Source organism: Scyliorhinus torazame, chromosome 5 (assembly GCF_047496885.1).
Source record: "Scyliorhinus torazame isolate Kashiwa2021f chromosome 5, sScyTor2.1, whole genome shotgun sequence".
Lineage (NCBI taxonomy): Eukaryota > Metazoa > Chordata > Chondrichthyes > Carcharhiniformes > Scyliorhinidae > Scyliorhinus > Scyliorhinus torazame.
Genome location: NC_092711.1, coordinates 325,066,830 through 325,083,914, shown reverse-complemented (window position 1 = coordinate 325,083,914; position 17,085 = coordinate 325,066,830). Strand labels below are relative to the sequence as shown.

At 48.5% G+C, this 17,085-nt stretch overlaps 1 protein-coding gene across 1 annotated transcript in view; it reads left to right on the top strand.

The window, feature by feature from the left end:
• Positions 1–17,085, top strand: part of LOC140418126 (glypican-6-like) — a 347,023-nt gene that overhangs the window by 116,186 nt on the left and 213,752 nt on the right. Inside the window, exon 3 of the mRNA XM_072501539.1 lies at positions 3,341–3,732. Coding sequence (XP_072357640.1) covers positions 3,341–3,732 — 392 coding nt within the window. The remainder of the gene's footprint in view (positions 1–3,340; positions 3,733–17,085) is intronic.

Below are 17,085 nucleotides of genomic sequence, written 5' to 3'. Positions count from 1 at the left end.
CTGCGTAGGGTAAATGGGACCTCCTTGTGCACAAGGAGCCTGATACATTTCAAGATCATACACAGAGTAGATATGACTCGGGCAAGAAAAAGGGGAAAAACTTGTACAAACTCTATCGTCGTTTGTTGGGACGACTGTTTCCCGAATAGTCTATGTGTTGTAACTTTTTATTTACGTTTGTAATAAAATACATTTTTATAAAAACAGGGAGGTGAAAGGTTCCAGTCAGATCAACCCCAATCTTATTGAATGGTGGAGCAGACTGAGGGGCCGATGACCTTCTCCTGCTCCAATCTGGATGTTTTCTATTTATGTTTTCACCCATGTGTTCCCCATACTTTATAGGATCTTGAGTGTTCCTTCACCTTTCTTGAGACAAAATCAGGTTGTGTCGCAGTTGTTAGAAATTCACTTTGATTCTCCTCCGTGTTCCCGCAGTTTTCCGACGTTTGATATTTCTTGGGGCCCTTCCTTCAGCATTCAGCCAGATGACCCAATAGTTCTTTTTAAGCACCTCAGAATTGGGCTTCATTGTTTTTGCGCTTAGTGGTCTACAGCTGCTGGCAGATTTATCTCTTGCTGACTGTTTCCAAGCTCTTACTATTCCTTGAAAAAACTGCTTGTGTCTGAAACACAGATAAACACAAGACAAACGTGTAGCCACCCCTGTAACCTATCCCCATGGCAACATGCCACAACTGAGATATATCAGATACAGATTGAAACTGATCATCCACAGTTCCCAAAAGCTGTCTTTGATCTGAAAAGTATATGGATACTTCAAGGCCTGTCCTTGTTTACAAATTTCTTTTCAACCGTTCTAATTTCTAATGAAAGCATTTCAGTTACCAGAAAAGTGGGTTTATTTGCAGTTTTGTAGCTCTCACTCTTCTAACTCTGATTTTGTAAATTTACATGGAAGGAAGGATCTTGGATAATCTGGTGATTTAAGTCTCAATTTCATAGGAACATAAGAATTAGGAGCAGAATTTGGCAATTCAGACCGTTGAGCCTACACTGCTATTTAATCAGATCATGGCTGACCTTCCTAGTCTCAAATCCACCTCTCCAGCTGTTCCCCATATCCCGATGACCCGTTTTTAAATCTAAAATATATCTATCTCCTTCTTGAAACCATTTAATGACTCAGACTCCATCACATTACATTTACAGATCTGATTTCCCCAAATTAAAAAATATGTTCCTGCTTGTAGGCAGCACGGTAGCACACTGGTTAGCACAGTTGGTTCACAGCTCCAGGGTCCCAGGTTCGATTCCCGGCTTGGGTCACTGTCTGTGCGGAGTCTGCACATCCTCCCCGTGTGTGCGTGGGTTTCCTCTGAGTGCTCCGGTTTCCTTCCACAGTCCAAAGATGTACAGGTTAGGTGGATTGGTCATGCTAATTTGCCCTTCAGTTAGGTGGGGCTGCCGGTTTACGGGGATAGGATGGAGGTGTTGACTTAAGTGGGGTGCTCTTTCCAAGAGCCAGTGCAGACTCGATGGGCCGAATGGTCTCCTACACTGCAAATTCTATGATATGATTCTATGATATGCAACAAATTAATCATGAAATTAGGCATTTTCATAACCATCCAATCAGGGAATAAGTGAGGATCCTTGTTCTGTCATTGAATGGGAAAGGGTAAGAGAAAAAACTTGTAAAGCACCATTCACCACCTCTGGAGGGGTTGCAATGGCCCACCTTGGTTCTGAGTGTGGTCCACGAGACATTTTGTTGACCATTTCCCATGCGCAGTGTTGCCACATTCTGCTGATTTCCGTCTGCAACATTTTTTTTCTAGCACTTTGACTGAAGTGATTTGCACGTAAAGCAAGGGGAAGTTCAGTGAGGTGCGTGCTGATTGCTTACAACATGGACCCATGTCCCTCCTGCGTCCAAAGTTAATTATTTATTTTGTTTTTACCATTTGAAGTTGATCGTTCAATTAATATATAGAGTATGAAATATATTTAATCTTATCATGTGGCCATGGTTAGTGAAAAGCCTGATTACAATCTTGCAGCCCACTACGATGCAGGAGGGCCACTCATGCAGCCCACTGCGACATAGGGGGGCCACTCATGCAGCCCACTGCGTCATAGGGGGGCCACTCATGCAGCCCACTGCGATGCAGGAGAGCCACTCGTGCAGCCCACTGTGACATAGGAGAGCCACTCATGCAGCCCACTGCGTCATAGGAGGGCCACTCATGCAGCCCACTGCGTCATAGGAGGGCCACTCATGCAGCCCACTGCGTCAGAGGAGAGCCACTCATGCAGCCCACTGTGTCATAGGAGGGCCATTCATGCAGCCCACTGCGTCATAGGAGGGCCACTCATGCAGCCCACTGCGTCAGAGGAGAGCCACTCATGCAGCCCACTGCGTCATAGGAGGGCCACTCATGCAGCCCACTGCGTCATAGGAGGGCCATTCATGCAGCCCACTGTGATGCAGGAGAGCCATTCATGCAGCCCACTGCGTCATAGGAGGGCCATTCATGCAGCCCACTGCGTCATAGGAGGGCCACTCATGCAGCCCACTGTGTCATAGGAGGGCCATTCATGCAGCCCACTGTGATGCAGGAGAGCCATTCATGCAGCCCACTGCGTCATAGGAGGGCCATTCATGCAGCCCACTGCGACATAGGAGAGCCATTCATGCAGCCCACTGTGATGCAGGAGAGCCATTCATGCAGCCCACTGCGATGCAGTAGAGCCACTCATGCAGCCCACTGCGTCATAGGAGAGCCACTCATGCAGCCCACTGCGTCATAGGAGGGCCATTCATGCAGCCCACTGCATCATAGGAGAGCCACTCATGCAGCCCACTGCGTCATAGGAGGGCCATTCATGCAGCCCACTGTGATGCAGGAGAGCCATTCATGCAGCCCACTGCGATGCAGTAGAGCCACTCATGCAGCCCACTGCGTCATAGGAGAGCCACTCATGCAGCCCACTGCGTCATAGGAGGGCCATTCATGCAGCCCACTGCATCATAGGAGAGCCACTCATGCAGCCCACTGCGTCATAGGAGAGCCACTCATGCAGCCCACTGCGTCATAGGAGAGCCACTCATGCAGCCCACTGCGTCATAGGAGGGCCACTCATGCAGCCCACTCATTAGCTGAGGTTGCCCATCACTGCTCAAAGGAAGGAAAGGAAAGCTGAGTCCTTGTTTGTTGATATCCACAGTTCAAATGCCATAATAACGCTTTGCAGTTTAATCCACTAGATACATCTGTTATAATAGGTGTGAATGTTAATGTTAGAAATTGATGATTGATTCAATTTAATCAGCTAATAATGGATGTAATTAAAACTTAATCATTCATTTCCACAGAATTCTTTAAGGAACTGATAGAGAATGCAGAAAAATCCTTGAACGATATGTTTGTACGGACTTATGGTCAACTATATATGCAAAACTCTGAGGTATTCCAGGACTTATTTAAGGAGATGAAGAAGTACTATGTGTTTGGAAATCTAAATCTGGAGGACATGCTGAGTGACTTCTGGGCTCGTCTCCTGGAGCGGATGTTTCAGTTGGTGAACCCTCAGTATCATTTCACTGAAGAATATCTGGAATGTGTGAGCAAATATACAGAGCAGCTGAAGCCATTTGGAGACGTACCACGTAAGCTGAAGCTTCAGGTGACAAGGGCGTTTATTGCTGCCCGAACCTTTGCACAAGGTCTCGATGTTGCGCAAGATGTCGTCAACAAAGTGTCAACAGTAAGTATATTTGTTGCTCTGATCAGGGTGTACAGTGTCGCTTATTCATTGTTGGATTGTAACATTGGGCGGCGGAATCTTCTGGTTCCTCAGTTATCAATGGAGTTTCCTGTTGAATGCAGCCCTCGCCCCAGGAAACCGGCAGCGGGGATGCGTTGTCGGCAGGACTGGATGAACCCGCCGCTGTTAGCGGCTGGAAAGTTCCAGTCACTGTCTGTGAAATTACCGATAACCACCCTTCTCCCTGAAGGGAAGCTACCTTTAGGACAGTGAAGATAATTTGAATTTGTTGCATTTGTATTAAACATCATAAACCAGCTTGACCTATTCAATTTTTCTGATAAATTAGGTTTATTTATTTAAGGGTTTATCAACAGATATTTACAATGTATTATGATCCTGGACCAGACCCCCATGTTTTTGGCGAGGGGCCAGTATGTTTTGTTGAAAGACAGCAAAGTTTGAGATTTAATACAATTGCTCACAGAATAAAGCCATAAGAGACCTCGGAGGGGGTCACAACAACATCAATCATTAGCCGTTGGCTGTAGAGGAGCCTGGAAACAGACAGGGCCAAGCTGAACCTGTATCAGTGGATAAGTTGCCTTTTGTTTGGCTATGTGATGTGCAAACACAGAGATCAAACGTCATTTTGGATAAGCAGGATAGATTGGTTGGAGACCTGGGCGGAGAGATAGCAGATGGGGTTTAATCTGGACAAATGTGAGGTAATGCATTTTGGAAGGTCTAATGCAGGTAGGGAATATACAGTGAATGGTAGAACCCTCAAGAGTATTGACAGGCAGAGATATCTGGGTGTACATGTCCACAGGTCACTGAAAGTGGCAACGCAGGTGAAGGTAGTCAAGAAGGAATACGCCATGCTTTCCTTCATCGGACGGAGCATTCAGTTTAACAATTGGCAAGTCATGTTGCAGCTGTATAGAACCCGTGGCTAGGCCACACTTGTAATATTGCGTTCAGTTCTGGTCGCCGCACTACCTGTGGATGTGGAGGTTTTGAAGAGGGTACAGAAGAGGTTTACCAAATGCTGGCTGGTATGGAGGGCATTAGCTATGAGGAGAGGTTGGATAAACTCAGTTTGTTCTCACTGGAACGACGGAGGTTATGGGGCGACCTGATATAAATCTACAAAATTTAAATGAAAATGAATGAAAATCGCTTATTGTCACAAGTTGAACAATACAGCACAGGAACAAGGCTGTGCCGATCACGTGTCCTATCTAGACTAACCGCCTGTATCCTTCTATACCTCGTTATGGGCAGCACAGTGGGTAGCACTGTTGCTTCTCTGCTCCAGGGTCCCACGTTCGATTCCCGGCTTGGGTCACTGTCTGTGCGGAGTCTGCACGTTCTCCCCGTGTCTGCGTGGGTTTCCTCTGGGTGCTCCGGTTTCCTCCCACATGTCCCGAAAGACGTGCTGTTAGGTCATTTGCACATTCTGCATTCTCCCTCAGTGTACCCAAACAGGCACTGGAATGTTGCGACTAGGATCTTTTCACAGTAACATCATTGCAGTGTAAATGTAAGCCTACTTGTGACAATAAAGATTATTATTATTATTCATGTGCCTATCCAGATAAGTCTAAAAGGTCGCTAACGTATCTCCCTCACCCACCTCACTTGGCAGTGCATTCCAGGCCACCACCACACTATGTGTTTAAAAAAACTTCCCCGCACATTTCCACTGAACCTTTCCCCCCTCACCTTGAACTTGTGCCCCCTTGTAATTGTCATTTGTGCCCTGGGGAAATGCCTCCAACTGCTCACCCTATCTACACCCCTCATAATTTTATAAACTTCTATCAGGTCGCCCCTCAGCCTCCGTCTCTCTAGGGGGAACAATCCCAATTTATTCAATCTCTCCTCATAGCTGATACACTCCATACCAGGCAACATCCTGGTAAATCTTTTCTGTACTCTCTCCAAAGCCTCCAAGCCCTTCTGTTAGTGCGGTGACCAGAATTGGACAGTATTCCAAATGTGGCCTAACCAACGTTCTATATAATTGTAACATAATGTTTGAGCTTTTATACTCGATACCCCATCCTATGAAGGCAAGCATGCCGTATGCTTTCTTTACCACCATTTCCACCTGTGCTGCCACTTTTTTTTAATGAGATGAAAATCCATTTTTATAATCATTTACAATGAAAACATCATTTAAAATATTTGCATAGATTCATCAGTAAAAAGATTGATGAATAATAACAGAAAAGGGTAGTATACAAGCAAGTCTACAATGTTGAAGCAACAAAGATAATAGCCAAGTAACAAGGTGACAATTTTACAAAATATAGTTGGATGTATAGTTTTATTCTCATTGCACTCTATCTAAAACTTTAATACAACACTTACATTGTAGTGATTGCCTGTTTAAGCATCAAAACAGTGCAATAGTTAACAGCCAACTTTTGCAACTGGAATTAATAGGTTGAAATAGTACAACATAAAACTTCAGAAATGTACAACCACAACTGGTTTGAATAAGAACATGATATTAGAACATAGAACGATACAGCGCAGTACAGGCCCTTCGGCCCACAATGTTGCACCGACATGGGAAGCCAAAAAACAAAAGCCATCTAACCTACACTATGCCATTATCATCCATATGCTTATCCAATAAACTTTTAAATGCCCTCAATGTTGGCGAGTTCACTACTGTTGCAGGTAGGGCATTCCACGGCCTCACCACTCTTTGCGTAAAGAAACTACCTCTGACCTCTGTCCTTTATCTATTACCCCTCAGTTTAAGGCTATGTCCCCTCATGCTAGCCATTTCCATCCACGGGAGAAGGCTCTCACTGTCCACCCTATCTAACCCCCTGCTCATTTTGTATGCCTCTATTAAGTCTCCTCTTAACCTTCTTCTCTCTAACGAAAACAACCTCAAGTCCATCAGCCTTTCCTCATAAGATTTTCCCTCCATACCAGGCAACATCCTGGTAAATCTCCTCTGCACCCGCTCCAAAGCTTCCACGTCCTTCCTATAATGCGGTGACCAGAACTGTACGCAATACTCCAAATGCGGCCGTACCAGAGTTCTGTACAGCTGCAACATGACCTTCCGACTCCGGAACTCAATCCCTCTACCAATAAAGGCCAATACTCCATAGGCCTTCTTCACAACCCTATCACCCTGGGTGGCAACTTTCAGGGATCTATGTACATGGACACCTAGATCCCTCTGCTCATCCACACTGCCAAGAACTTTACCATTAGCCAAATATTCTGCATTCCTGTTATTCCTTCCAAAGTGAATCACCTCACACTTCTCTACATTAAACTCCATTTGCCACCTCTCAGCCCAGCTCTGCAGCTTATCTATATCCCTCTGTAACCTGCTACATCCTTCCACACTATCGACAACACCACTGACTTTAGTATCGTCTGCAAATTTACTCACCCACCCTTCTGCGCCTTCCTCTAGGTCATTGATAAAAATGACAAACAGCAACGGCCCCAGAACAGATCCTTGTGGTACTCCACTTGTGACTGTACTCCATTCTGAACATTTCCCATCAACCACCACCCTCTGTCTTCTTTCAGCTAGCCAATTTCTGATCCACATCTCTAAATCACCCTCAATCCCCAGCCTCCGTATTTTTTGCAATAGCCTACCGTGGGGAACCTTATCAAACGCTTTGCTGAAATCCATATACACCACATCAACTGCTCTACCCTCGTCTACCTGTTCAGTCACCTTCTCAAAGAACTCAATAAGGTTTGTGAGGCATGACCTACCCTTCACAAAGCCATGCTGACTATCCCTGATCATATTATTCCTATCTAGATGATTATAAATCTTGTCTCTTATAATCCCCTCCAAGACTTTACCCACTACAGACGTGAGGCTCACCGGTCTATAGTTGCCGGGGTTGTCTCTGCTCCCCTTTTTGAACAAAGGGACCACATTTGCTGTCCTCCAGTCCTCTGGCACTATTCCTGTAGCCAATGATGACATAAAAATCAAAGCCAAAGGTCCAGCAATCTCTTCCCTGGCCTCCCAGAGAATCCTAGGATAAATCCCATCAGGTCCCGGGGACTTATCTATTTTCAGCCTGTCCAGAATTGCCAACTCCTCTTCCCTACGTACCTCAATGCCATCTATTCTATTAGCCTGGGGCTCAGCATTCTCCTCCACAACATTATCTTTTTCCTGAGTGAATACTGACGAAAAATATTCATTTAGTATCTCGCCTATCTCTTCAGACTCCACACACAATTTCCCATCCCTGTCCTTGACTGGTCCTACTCTTTCCCTAGTCATTCTTTTATTCCTGACATACCTATAGAAAGCTTTTGGGTTTTCCTTGATCCTACCTGCCAAATACTTCTCATGTCACCTCCTTGCTTGTCTTAGCTCTCTCTTTAGATCCTTCCTCGCTACCTTGTAACTATCAAGCGCCCCAACTGAAACTTCACACTTCATCTTCACATAGGCCTCCTTCTTCTTCTTAACAAGAGATTCCACTTCCTTGGTAAACCACGGTTCCCTCGCTCGACGCCTTCCTCCCTGTCTGACCGATACGTACTTATCAAGAACACGCAGTAGCTGTTCCTTAAACCAGCTCCACATATCCAGTGTGCCCAACACTTGCAGCCTACTTCTCCAACCTATCCCCCCCCAAGTCATGTCTAATGGCATCATAATTGCCCTTCCCCCAGCTATAACTCTTGCCCTGCGGGGTATACTTATCCCTTTCCATCACTAACGTAAACGTCACCGAATTGTGGTCACTGTCCCCAAAGTGCTCACCTACCTCCAAATCTAACACCTGGCCTGGTTCATTACCCAAAACCAAATCCAATGTGGCCTCTCCTCTTGTTGGCCTGTCAACATATTGTGTCAGGAAACCCTCCTGCACACATTGTACAAAAAACGGCCCATCTAATGTACTCGAACTATATATTTTCCAGTCAATATTTGGAAAGTTAAAGTCTCCCATAATAACTACCCTGTTACTTTCGCTCTTATCCAGAATCATCTTCGCCATCCTTTCCTCTACATCCCTAGAACTATTTGGAGGCCTATAGAAAACTCCCAACAGGGTGACCTCTCCTTTCCTGTTTCTAACCTCAGCCCATACTACCTCGGAAGAAGAGTCCCCATCTAGCATCCTCTCCGCCACCGTAATACCGTTTTTGACTAGCAGCGCCACACCTCCCCCTCTTTTGCCTCCTTCTCTGAGTTTACTAAAACACCTAAACCCCGGAACCTGCAACAACCATTCCTGTCCCTGCTCTATCCATGTCTCCGAAATGGCCACAACATCGAAGTCCCAGGTACCAACCCATGCTGCCAGTTCCCCTACCTTATTTCGTATACTCCTGGCATTGAAGTAGACACACTTCAAACCACCTACCTGAACACTGGCCCCCTCCTGCGACGTCAAATCTGTGCTCCTGACCTCTATACTCTCATTCTCCCTTACCCTAAAACTACAATCCAGGTTCCCATGCCCCTGCTGCATTAGTTTAAACCCCCCCCAAAGAGCACTAACAAATCTCCCCCCCAGGATATTTGTGCCCCTCAGGTTCAGATGTAGACCATCCTGTCTGTAGAGGTCCCACCTTCCCCAGAAAGAGCCCGGTGATTCTGATGGGGGTCCCGGCGGTTGCGACTCCAGGACCGTGGTTTCATCCTCCCTGGCAGCTTCGTCACCCCTAGGCGGCGCACTGGGGGCAAAAGGTTGACATGGGTGGGGGGGGTGGTGCCTGTAGGGGGCGTTGGTGGGTGGTCGGGCCTAGGCAGGAGCGGCGGGAGCACCGACCCTCCAGCGAGGCGAGGCGGGGGCAAAGGCCCGGGCACGTGCGGGGCCCCGGCGGGCGCCAGGTCCCGAAGGGAGACCGCGTCTTGCCAGCAGTCAGGGAACGCTGCGTAGGCGTACTGGGGGTTAGCGTGCAGCAGGTGGACCCTCTCGACCAACGGGTCCGACTTGTGCGCCCGCACGTGCTTCCGAAGCAGGATGGGTCCGGGTGTCGCTAGCCAGGTTGGGAGCGAGGTCCAGGAGGAGGACTTCCTGGGGAAAACAAGGAGATGTTCATGAGGTGTCTGATTTGTGGTTGTACAGAGCAGCGACCGGATGGCGTGGAGGGCCATCGGGAGGACTTCCTGCCAGTGGGAGACTGGGAGATTCCTGGATCGTAGGGCCAGTAGAACGGTCTTCCAGACCGTTCCGTTCTCCCTCTCTACCTGTCCGTTACCCCGGGGGTTGTAACTGGTCGTGCTGCTCGAGGCGATGCCCTTGCTAAGCAAGAATTGACTCAGTTCGTCGCTCATAAAGGAGGACCCCCTATCACTGTGTATGTACGCGGGGAACCCGAACAGTGTAAAGATACCCTGGAGGGCCTTGATGACGGTGGTTGCGGTCATGTCTGGGCAGGGGTTGGCGAATGGGAACCGGGAGTACTCGTCAATCACGTTCAGGAAATACGTGTTGCGGTCGGCGGAGGGGAGGAGGTCTTTGAAATCCATGCTGAGGCGTTCAAAGGGACGGGAAGCCTTTATCAGGTGCGCCCTCTCTGGCCGGTAGAAGTGCGGTTTGCACTCTGCGCAGATTTGGCAGTCCCTGGTGACTGACCTGACCTCCTCGATGGAGTAGGGCCGGTTGCGGGTCTTGACAAAATGGAAAAAGCGAGTGACTCCCGAGTGGCAGAGGTCCTCGTGGAGGGATCGGAGGCGGTCCACTTGTGCAGTGGCACATGTGCCGCGGGACAGGGCATCAGGAGGCTCGTTTAGCTTCCCCGGACGGTACAAGATCTCGTTGTTGTATAATTATTCATAAGTGTGCGCCACTGCAAATTGCCTACCAAGCGTGCATTATTTCAGGAAAGAATCCATACAACAGAAACAAGAGCTGTGGTTTTTCAACTTTTTTAATTTTGACATGTATAGTCGCTCATGCTAGAACTGTTTGTTTGGCTAATAATCAGAAGTAATAAAACTACCGTAAAAAGTTATTCTACCAGCTTCTTATTAGTATTGTTAATTAGTAGTTAAGAGCCGCAAGACATGGTTGTAAATACTGTATGTTGTACAAGAAAACGCACAAGTGAAATCATGTCATCATAACATTGCAACATGAACTGGCATTCTAGTTGACCACTTATTTAGAACATAAGAACATAAGAACTAGGAACAGGAGTAGGCCATCTGGCCCCTCGAGCCTGCTCCGCCATTTAATGAGATCATGGCTGATCTTTGTGGACTCAGCTCCACTCTCCAGCCCGTACACCATTTCTGCTTCAAATTATCAGGACAAAGTTCAGAGATTAACATTTTTGGTTCTATACTGACAAATTAGTCAGTAGTAAACTCTGGAGAATTCTTTCTCCTCTTGCTTTTGCTTCTGCCACTGTGGTCCCATTTATCATGGTCTTTTATCCCTGGGGTATTCATCCCAATCTGCAACTTTTTCACTTTCCTGGACATTCCCTCTATGTTTGCCCTTACTTCTTGCTTTATCTCTATCTTTGTCACTATCATAATCTTCATTTTCAGATTTACTATCATCTCTTTCTTTATTTTGCTCTCTTCTCGAGTCTACAACATCATGGCTACTCTCTCTTTCTTTACTTTGCTCTCTTCTACAGTTCTCACCATCATGGCTCCCCTCTCTTTCTTTCCTTTGCTCTCTTCTCGAGCCCACACCATCATGGCTCCTCTTTCTTTCTTTACTTTGTTCTCTTCTCAAGTCTGCACCATCATGGATCCTCTCTCTTTCTTTACTTCGGTTTCTTCTCAGGCCTACACCATCATGGCTCCTCTGTCTTTACTTCGGTCTCTTCTCAGGCCTGCACCATAATAGCTCCTCTCTCTTTCTTTAATTTGCTCTCTTCTCAAGTCCTCACCATCATGGCTCCTCTCTCTTTCTTAACTTCGCTCTCCTCTCAACTCCCCACCATCATGGCTCCTCTCTCTGTCTTTACTTCGGTCTCTTCTCAGGCCTACACCATCATAGCTCCTCTCTCTTTACTTTGTTCTCTTCTCAAGTCTGCACCATCATGGATCCTCTCTCTTTCTTCACTTCGCTCTCTTCTACAGTTCTCACCATCATGGCTCCCCTCTCTTTCTTTCCTTCGCTCTCTTTTCGAGTCCACACCATCATGGCTCCTCTCTCTTTCTTTCCTTCGCTCTTTTCTCGAGTCCTCGCCATCATGGCTCCTCTCTCTTTCTTTCCTTCGCTCTCTTCTCAGGCCTACACCATCATGGCTCCTCTCTCTTTCTTTACTTCGCTCTCTTCTCAAGTCCTCGCCATCATGGATCCTCTCTCTTTCTTTACTTCGCTCTCTTCTCAACTCCTCACCATCATGGCTCCTCTCTTTCTTCACTTTGTTCTCTTCTCGACTCCTCACCATCATAGCTCCTCTCTCTTTCTTTAATTTGCTCTCTTCTCAAGTCCTCGCCATCATAGCTCCTCTCTCTTTCTTTACTTTGCTCTTTTCTCGAGTCCTCGCCATCATGGCTCCTCTCTCTTTCTTTCCTTCGCTCTCTTCTCAGGCCTACACCATCATGGCTCCTCTCTCTTTCTTTCCTTCACTCTCTTCTCAGGCCTACACCATCATGGCTCCTCTCTCTTTCTTTACTTCGCTCTCTTCTCAAGTCCTCGCCATCATGGATCCTCTCTCTTTCTTTACTTCGCTCTCTTCTCAACTCCTCACCATCATGGCTCCTCTCTCTTTCTTCACTTTGTTCTCTTCTCGACTCCTCACCATCATAGCTCCTCTCTCTTTCTTTACTTTGCTCTCTTCTCAAGTCCACACCATCATGGCTCCCCTCTCTTTCTTTTTTTTAAATAAATATATTTTATTAAAGTTTTTCGATCAAACAAAAATTTCCCATCTTACAACTTTGTAATAATATATACATTGATCGTTTAAAAAAAAAATATGCTAACTAACGGCAACTGCCAACAACAAAATAAGAAACAACAGAAATAGTAACTAAAATAGTAACTTTGTAACATCTAATATAAATAACTAATATATAAACACACACATAAAACCCCTGAGGACCCAAATGAGCCCCCCCCCCGGCCTCCCCCCTGGGTTGATGCTGCTACCTTTCCTATTTTCCCTTATCGCTCTGCGAGATAGTCGAGGAACGGTTGCCACCACCTGGTGAACCCTTGAGCCAAACCTCTTAGTGCGTACTTTATCCGCTCCAATTTTATGAACCCTGCCATGTCATTGATCCAGGCCTCCACACCCGGGGGCTTAGCTTCTTTCCACATAAGTAGAATCCTTCGCCGGGCTACTAGGGACGCAAAGGCCAAAACATCGGCATCTCTCGCCTCCTGCACTCCCGGCTCATCTGCAACCCCAAATATAGCCAACCCCCAGCCTGGTTCGACCCGGACCCCCACCACCTTTGAAATCACTTTTGCCACACCCACCCAGAACCCATGCAATACCGGACATGACCAAAACATGTGGGTGTGGTTCGCCGGGCTTCCCGCGCATCTCCCGCACCTATCCTCCACTCCAAAAAATCTACTCAGCCTTGCTCCAGTCATATGTGCCCTGTGTAGAACCTTGAATTGTATCAGGCTGAGCCTGGCACACGAGGACGAAGAGTTTACCCTACTTAGGGCATCTGCCCACAGCCCCTCCTCAATCTCTTCCCCCAGCTCCTCCTCCCATTTTCCCTTCAGCTCCTCTACCATCGTCTCCCCCTCGTCTCTCATTTCCCTATATATATCTGACACCCTACCATCACCCACCCATGCCCCCGAAATCACTCTGTCCTGGATCTCTTGCGCCGGGAGCTGCGGAAATTCCCTCACCTGTTGCCTCACAAATGCCCTCACTTGCATATAGCGAAATGCATTCCCAGGTGGCAACCCATATTTTTCTGTCAATGCTCCCAGACTCGCGAACGTCCCGCCTAAGAACAAGTCCTTCAATTTCGCAATTCCTACTCGCTGCCAAGATTTAAATCCCCCATCTATCCTTCCTGGGACGAACCTATGGTTGTTCCTTATCGGGGACCACGCTGAGGCACCCGTCACTCCCTTATGTCGTCTCCACTGCCCCCAAATTTTCAGAGTTGCCAGCACCACTGGGTTTGTGGTGTATTTTTTCGGGGAGAACGGTAACGGCGCCGTCGCCAGTGCTTTCAGACTAGTTCCCCTACAGGATGCCATCTCCAATCTTTTCCACGCCGCTCCTTCCCCTTCCCTCATCCACTTACATATCATTGACACGTTGGCGGCCCAATAATAATCACTTAGACTCGGCAGTGCCAGTCCCCCTCTGTCCCTACTGCGCTGCAGGAACCCCCTCTTTACTCTTGGGGTCTTTCCAGCCCACACAAAGCTCATAATACTCTTGTCCACCTTCTTAAAAAAGGCCTTTGTAATCAATACAGGGAGGCACTGGAACACAAAAAGAAACCTCGGAAGGACAACCATTTTAACCGCCTGTACCCTGCCCGCCAATGACAGGGGCGCCATGTCCCACCTCCTAAAGTCCTCTTCCATCTGCTCTACCAGTCGTGCCAAGTTAAGCTTATGCAAGGTTCCCCAGTTCCTGGCCACCTGGATCCCTAAATACCGGAAATCCCTTGTTACCCTCCTCAACGGTAAATCGTCTATTCCCCTGCCCTGTTCCCCAGGGTGCATCACAAACAGTTCACTCTTCCCCATATTCAATTTATATCCTGAAAATTCTCCAAACTCCCTGAGTGTCTGCATTATCTCAGGCATCCCCTCCAGTGGGTCCGCGACATACAACAACAAATCATCTGCGTATAATGACACCCGATGCTCTTCTCCTCCTCTAAGTACCCCCTCCACTTCCTAGAGCCCCTCAGCGCTATGGTCAGTGGCTCAATTGCCAACGCAAACAGTAACGGGGACAGGGGACATCCCTGTCTTGTACCCCTATATAGTTGGAAATGGTCAGATCGTTGCCTATTTGTAATCACACTTACCACCGGGGCCCTGTACAGGAGCTGAACCCATCTAATGAACCCCTCTCCAAATCCAAATCTCCTCAGTACTTCCCACAGGTAGTCCCACTCCACTCTATCAAATGCTTTCTCTGCATCCATCGCCACCACTATCTCCGCCTCCCCCTCCGGTGGGGGCATCATCATCACCCCCAGCAGCCTCCGTATATTAGCATTCAATTGCCTCCCTTTAACAAACCCCGTTTGATCATCATGCACCACCCCAGGGACACAGTCCTCTATCCTCGTCGCCATCACCTTGGCCAAAAGCTTGGCATCTACGTTCAAGAGGGAAATAGGCCTGTATGACCCGCACTGCAGCGGGTCCTTGTCTCTTTTCAGGATCAGCGATATCGTCGCCTCCGACATCGTCGGGGGTAGTGTCCCCCTTTCCCTAGCCTCATTAAAGGTTCTCGTCAGAAGTGGGGCCAGCAGGTCCATGTATTTCCTATAGAACTCCACCGGGAACCCATCCTGTCCCTGGGCCTTCCCTGCCTGCATGTTCCCAATTCCTTTTACCACCTCCTCCACCTCAATCTGCGCTCCCAGTCCTGTCATCTCCTGTTCCTCAACCTTCGGGAACTCCAGCTGGTCTAGGAAACGCATCATTCCCTCTTTCCCTCTTTCCCTTCCGGGGGTTGAGCCTTATATAGCCTCTCGTAAAATACCTTAAACACCCCGTTCACCCTCTCCGCTCCCCGTTCCATCTTTCCCTCCTCGTCTCTAACCCCTCCGATCTCTCTCGCGGCCCCCCTCTTCCTAAGTTGTTGGGCCAGCAGCCGGCTCGCCTTCTCTCCATATTCATACTGCACTCCCTGTGCCTTCCTCCATTGTGCCTCCGCCTTACCCGTGGTCAACAAGTCAAAGTCCATGTGCAATCTCCGTCTTTCCCTGTATAGCCCTTCATCTGGAGCCTCCGCATATTGCCTATCCACCCTCAAAATCTCCCTCAACAATCTCTCCCTTTCTTTAACCTCTTGTTTCCCCTTATGGGCCCTTATGGAGATCAGCTCCCCTCTAACCACCGCCTTCAGCGCCTCCCAGACCACTCCCACCTGGACCTCTCCGTCATCATTAATCTCTAGGTACCTTTCAGTACATCCCCTCACCCTTACACATACCCCCTCGTCTGCCAACAGTCCCATATCTAATCTCCAGAGTGGGCGCTGTTCCTTTTCCTCTCCTACTTCCAGATCTACCCAATGTGGGGCATGATCTGAAATGGCTATAGCCGAATACTCCGTTCCTGCCACCTTCAGGATCAGCGCCCTTCCCAGGACAAATAAGTCTATCCGGGAGTACACTTTGTGGACATGGGAGAAGAAGGAAAACTCTTTACTCCTTGGCCTAGTAAATCTCCAGGGATCCACTCCTCCCATCTGCTCCATAAAACCCTTAAGCACCTTGGCCGCTGCCGGCCTCCTCCCGGTCCTAGATCTGGACCGGTCCAGCCCTGGGTCCAGCACCGTGTTGAAGTCCCCCCCCCCCCCATTACCAACTTTCCCATCTCCAGGTCCGGGATGCGCCCCAACATACGCTTCAGAAAGTTCACGTCATCCCAGTTCGGGACATATACGTTCACCAGCACCACCGCCTCACCTTGCAATCTGCCACTCACCATCACGTATCTACCCCCACTGTCCACCACTGTGGTCTTCGCCTCAAACAGTACCCGTTTCCCCACCAGTATTGCCACCCCTCTATTTTTCGCATCCAAGCCCGAGTGGAATACCTGTCCCACCCATCCTTTTCTTAATCTGACCTGATCCGCCAGTTTCCGGTGCGTCTCCTGAAGCATGACCACGTCTGCCTTTAGCTTCTTTAGGTGCGCGAGTACCCTTGCCCTCTTAATCGGCCCATTCAACCCTCTCACATTCCACGTGATCAACCGGGTTGGGGGGCTCTTTACCCCCCCCCTCGTCGACTAGCCATCCCCTTTTTTAGACCAGCTCCTCACCCGGTTCCCACGCTCCCGCTTATCCCCCCGACGGCGCCCTCCCATCCCTCCCATCCCATCCCGTAACAGCTCCCCCTTCCCCTTAGCAGCAGCAACCCAGTTAACACCCCCCCCCCCCCCCCCAGATCCCTCTCTAGCTTAGTTGCTCCCCCCATATTGCTTCCGGAAGTCAGCAAACTCTGGCTGACCTCGGCTTCCCCCGTTTATCCTTAGCCTCCCATTATGTGAGGCCCCCTCCTTCCTGCGCCCCCTTTTCCCGCCACAATTTCCATAGCGCGGGAACAAAGCCCGCGCTTCCCTCTCGGCCCCGCCCCTGATGGCGCAGCTCCCTCTCTCCTTCCCCCTCGGCGCCCACATTTCTTAGTGTCCTCCCCCTTCGAGGGGAAAGAAAATTTTCCCCCATCTGATTCACAGTCCC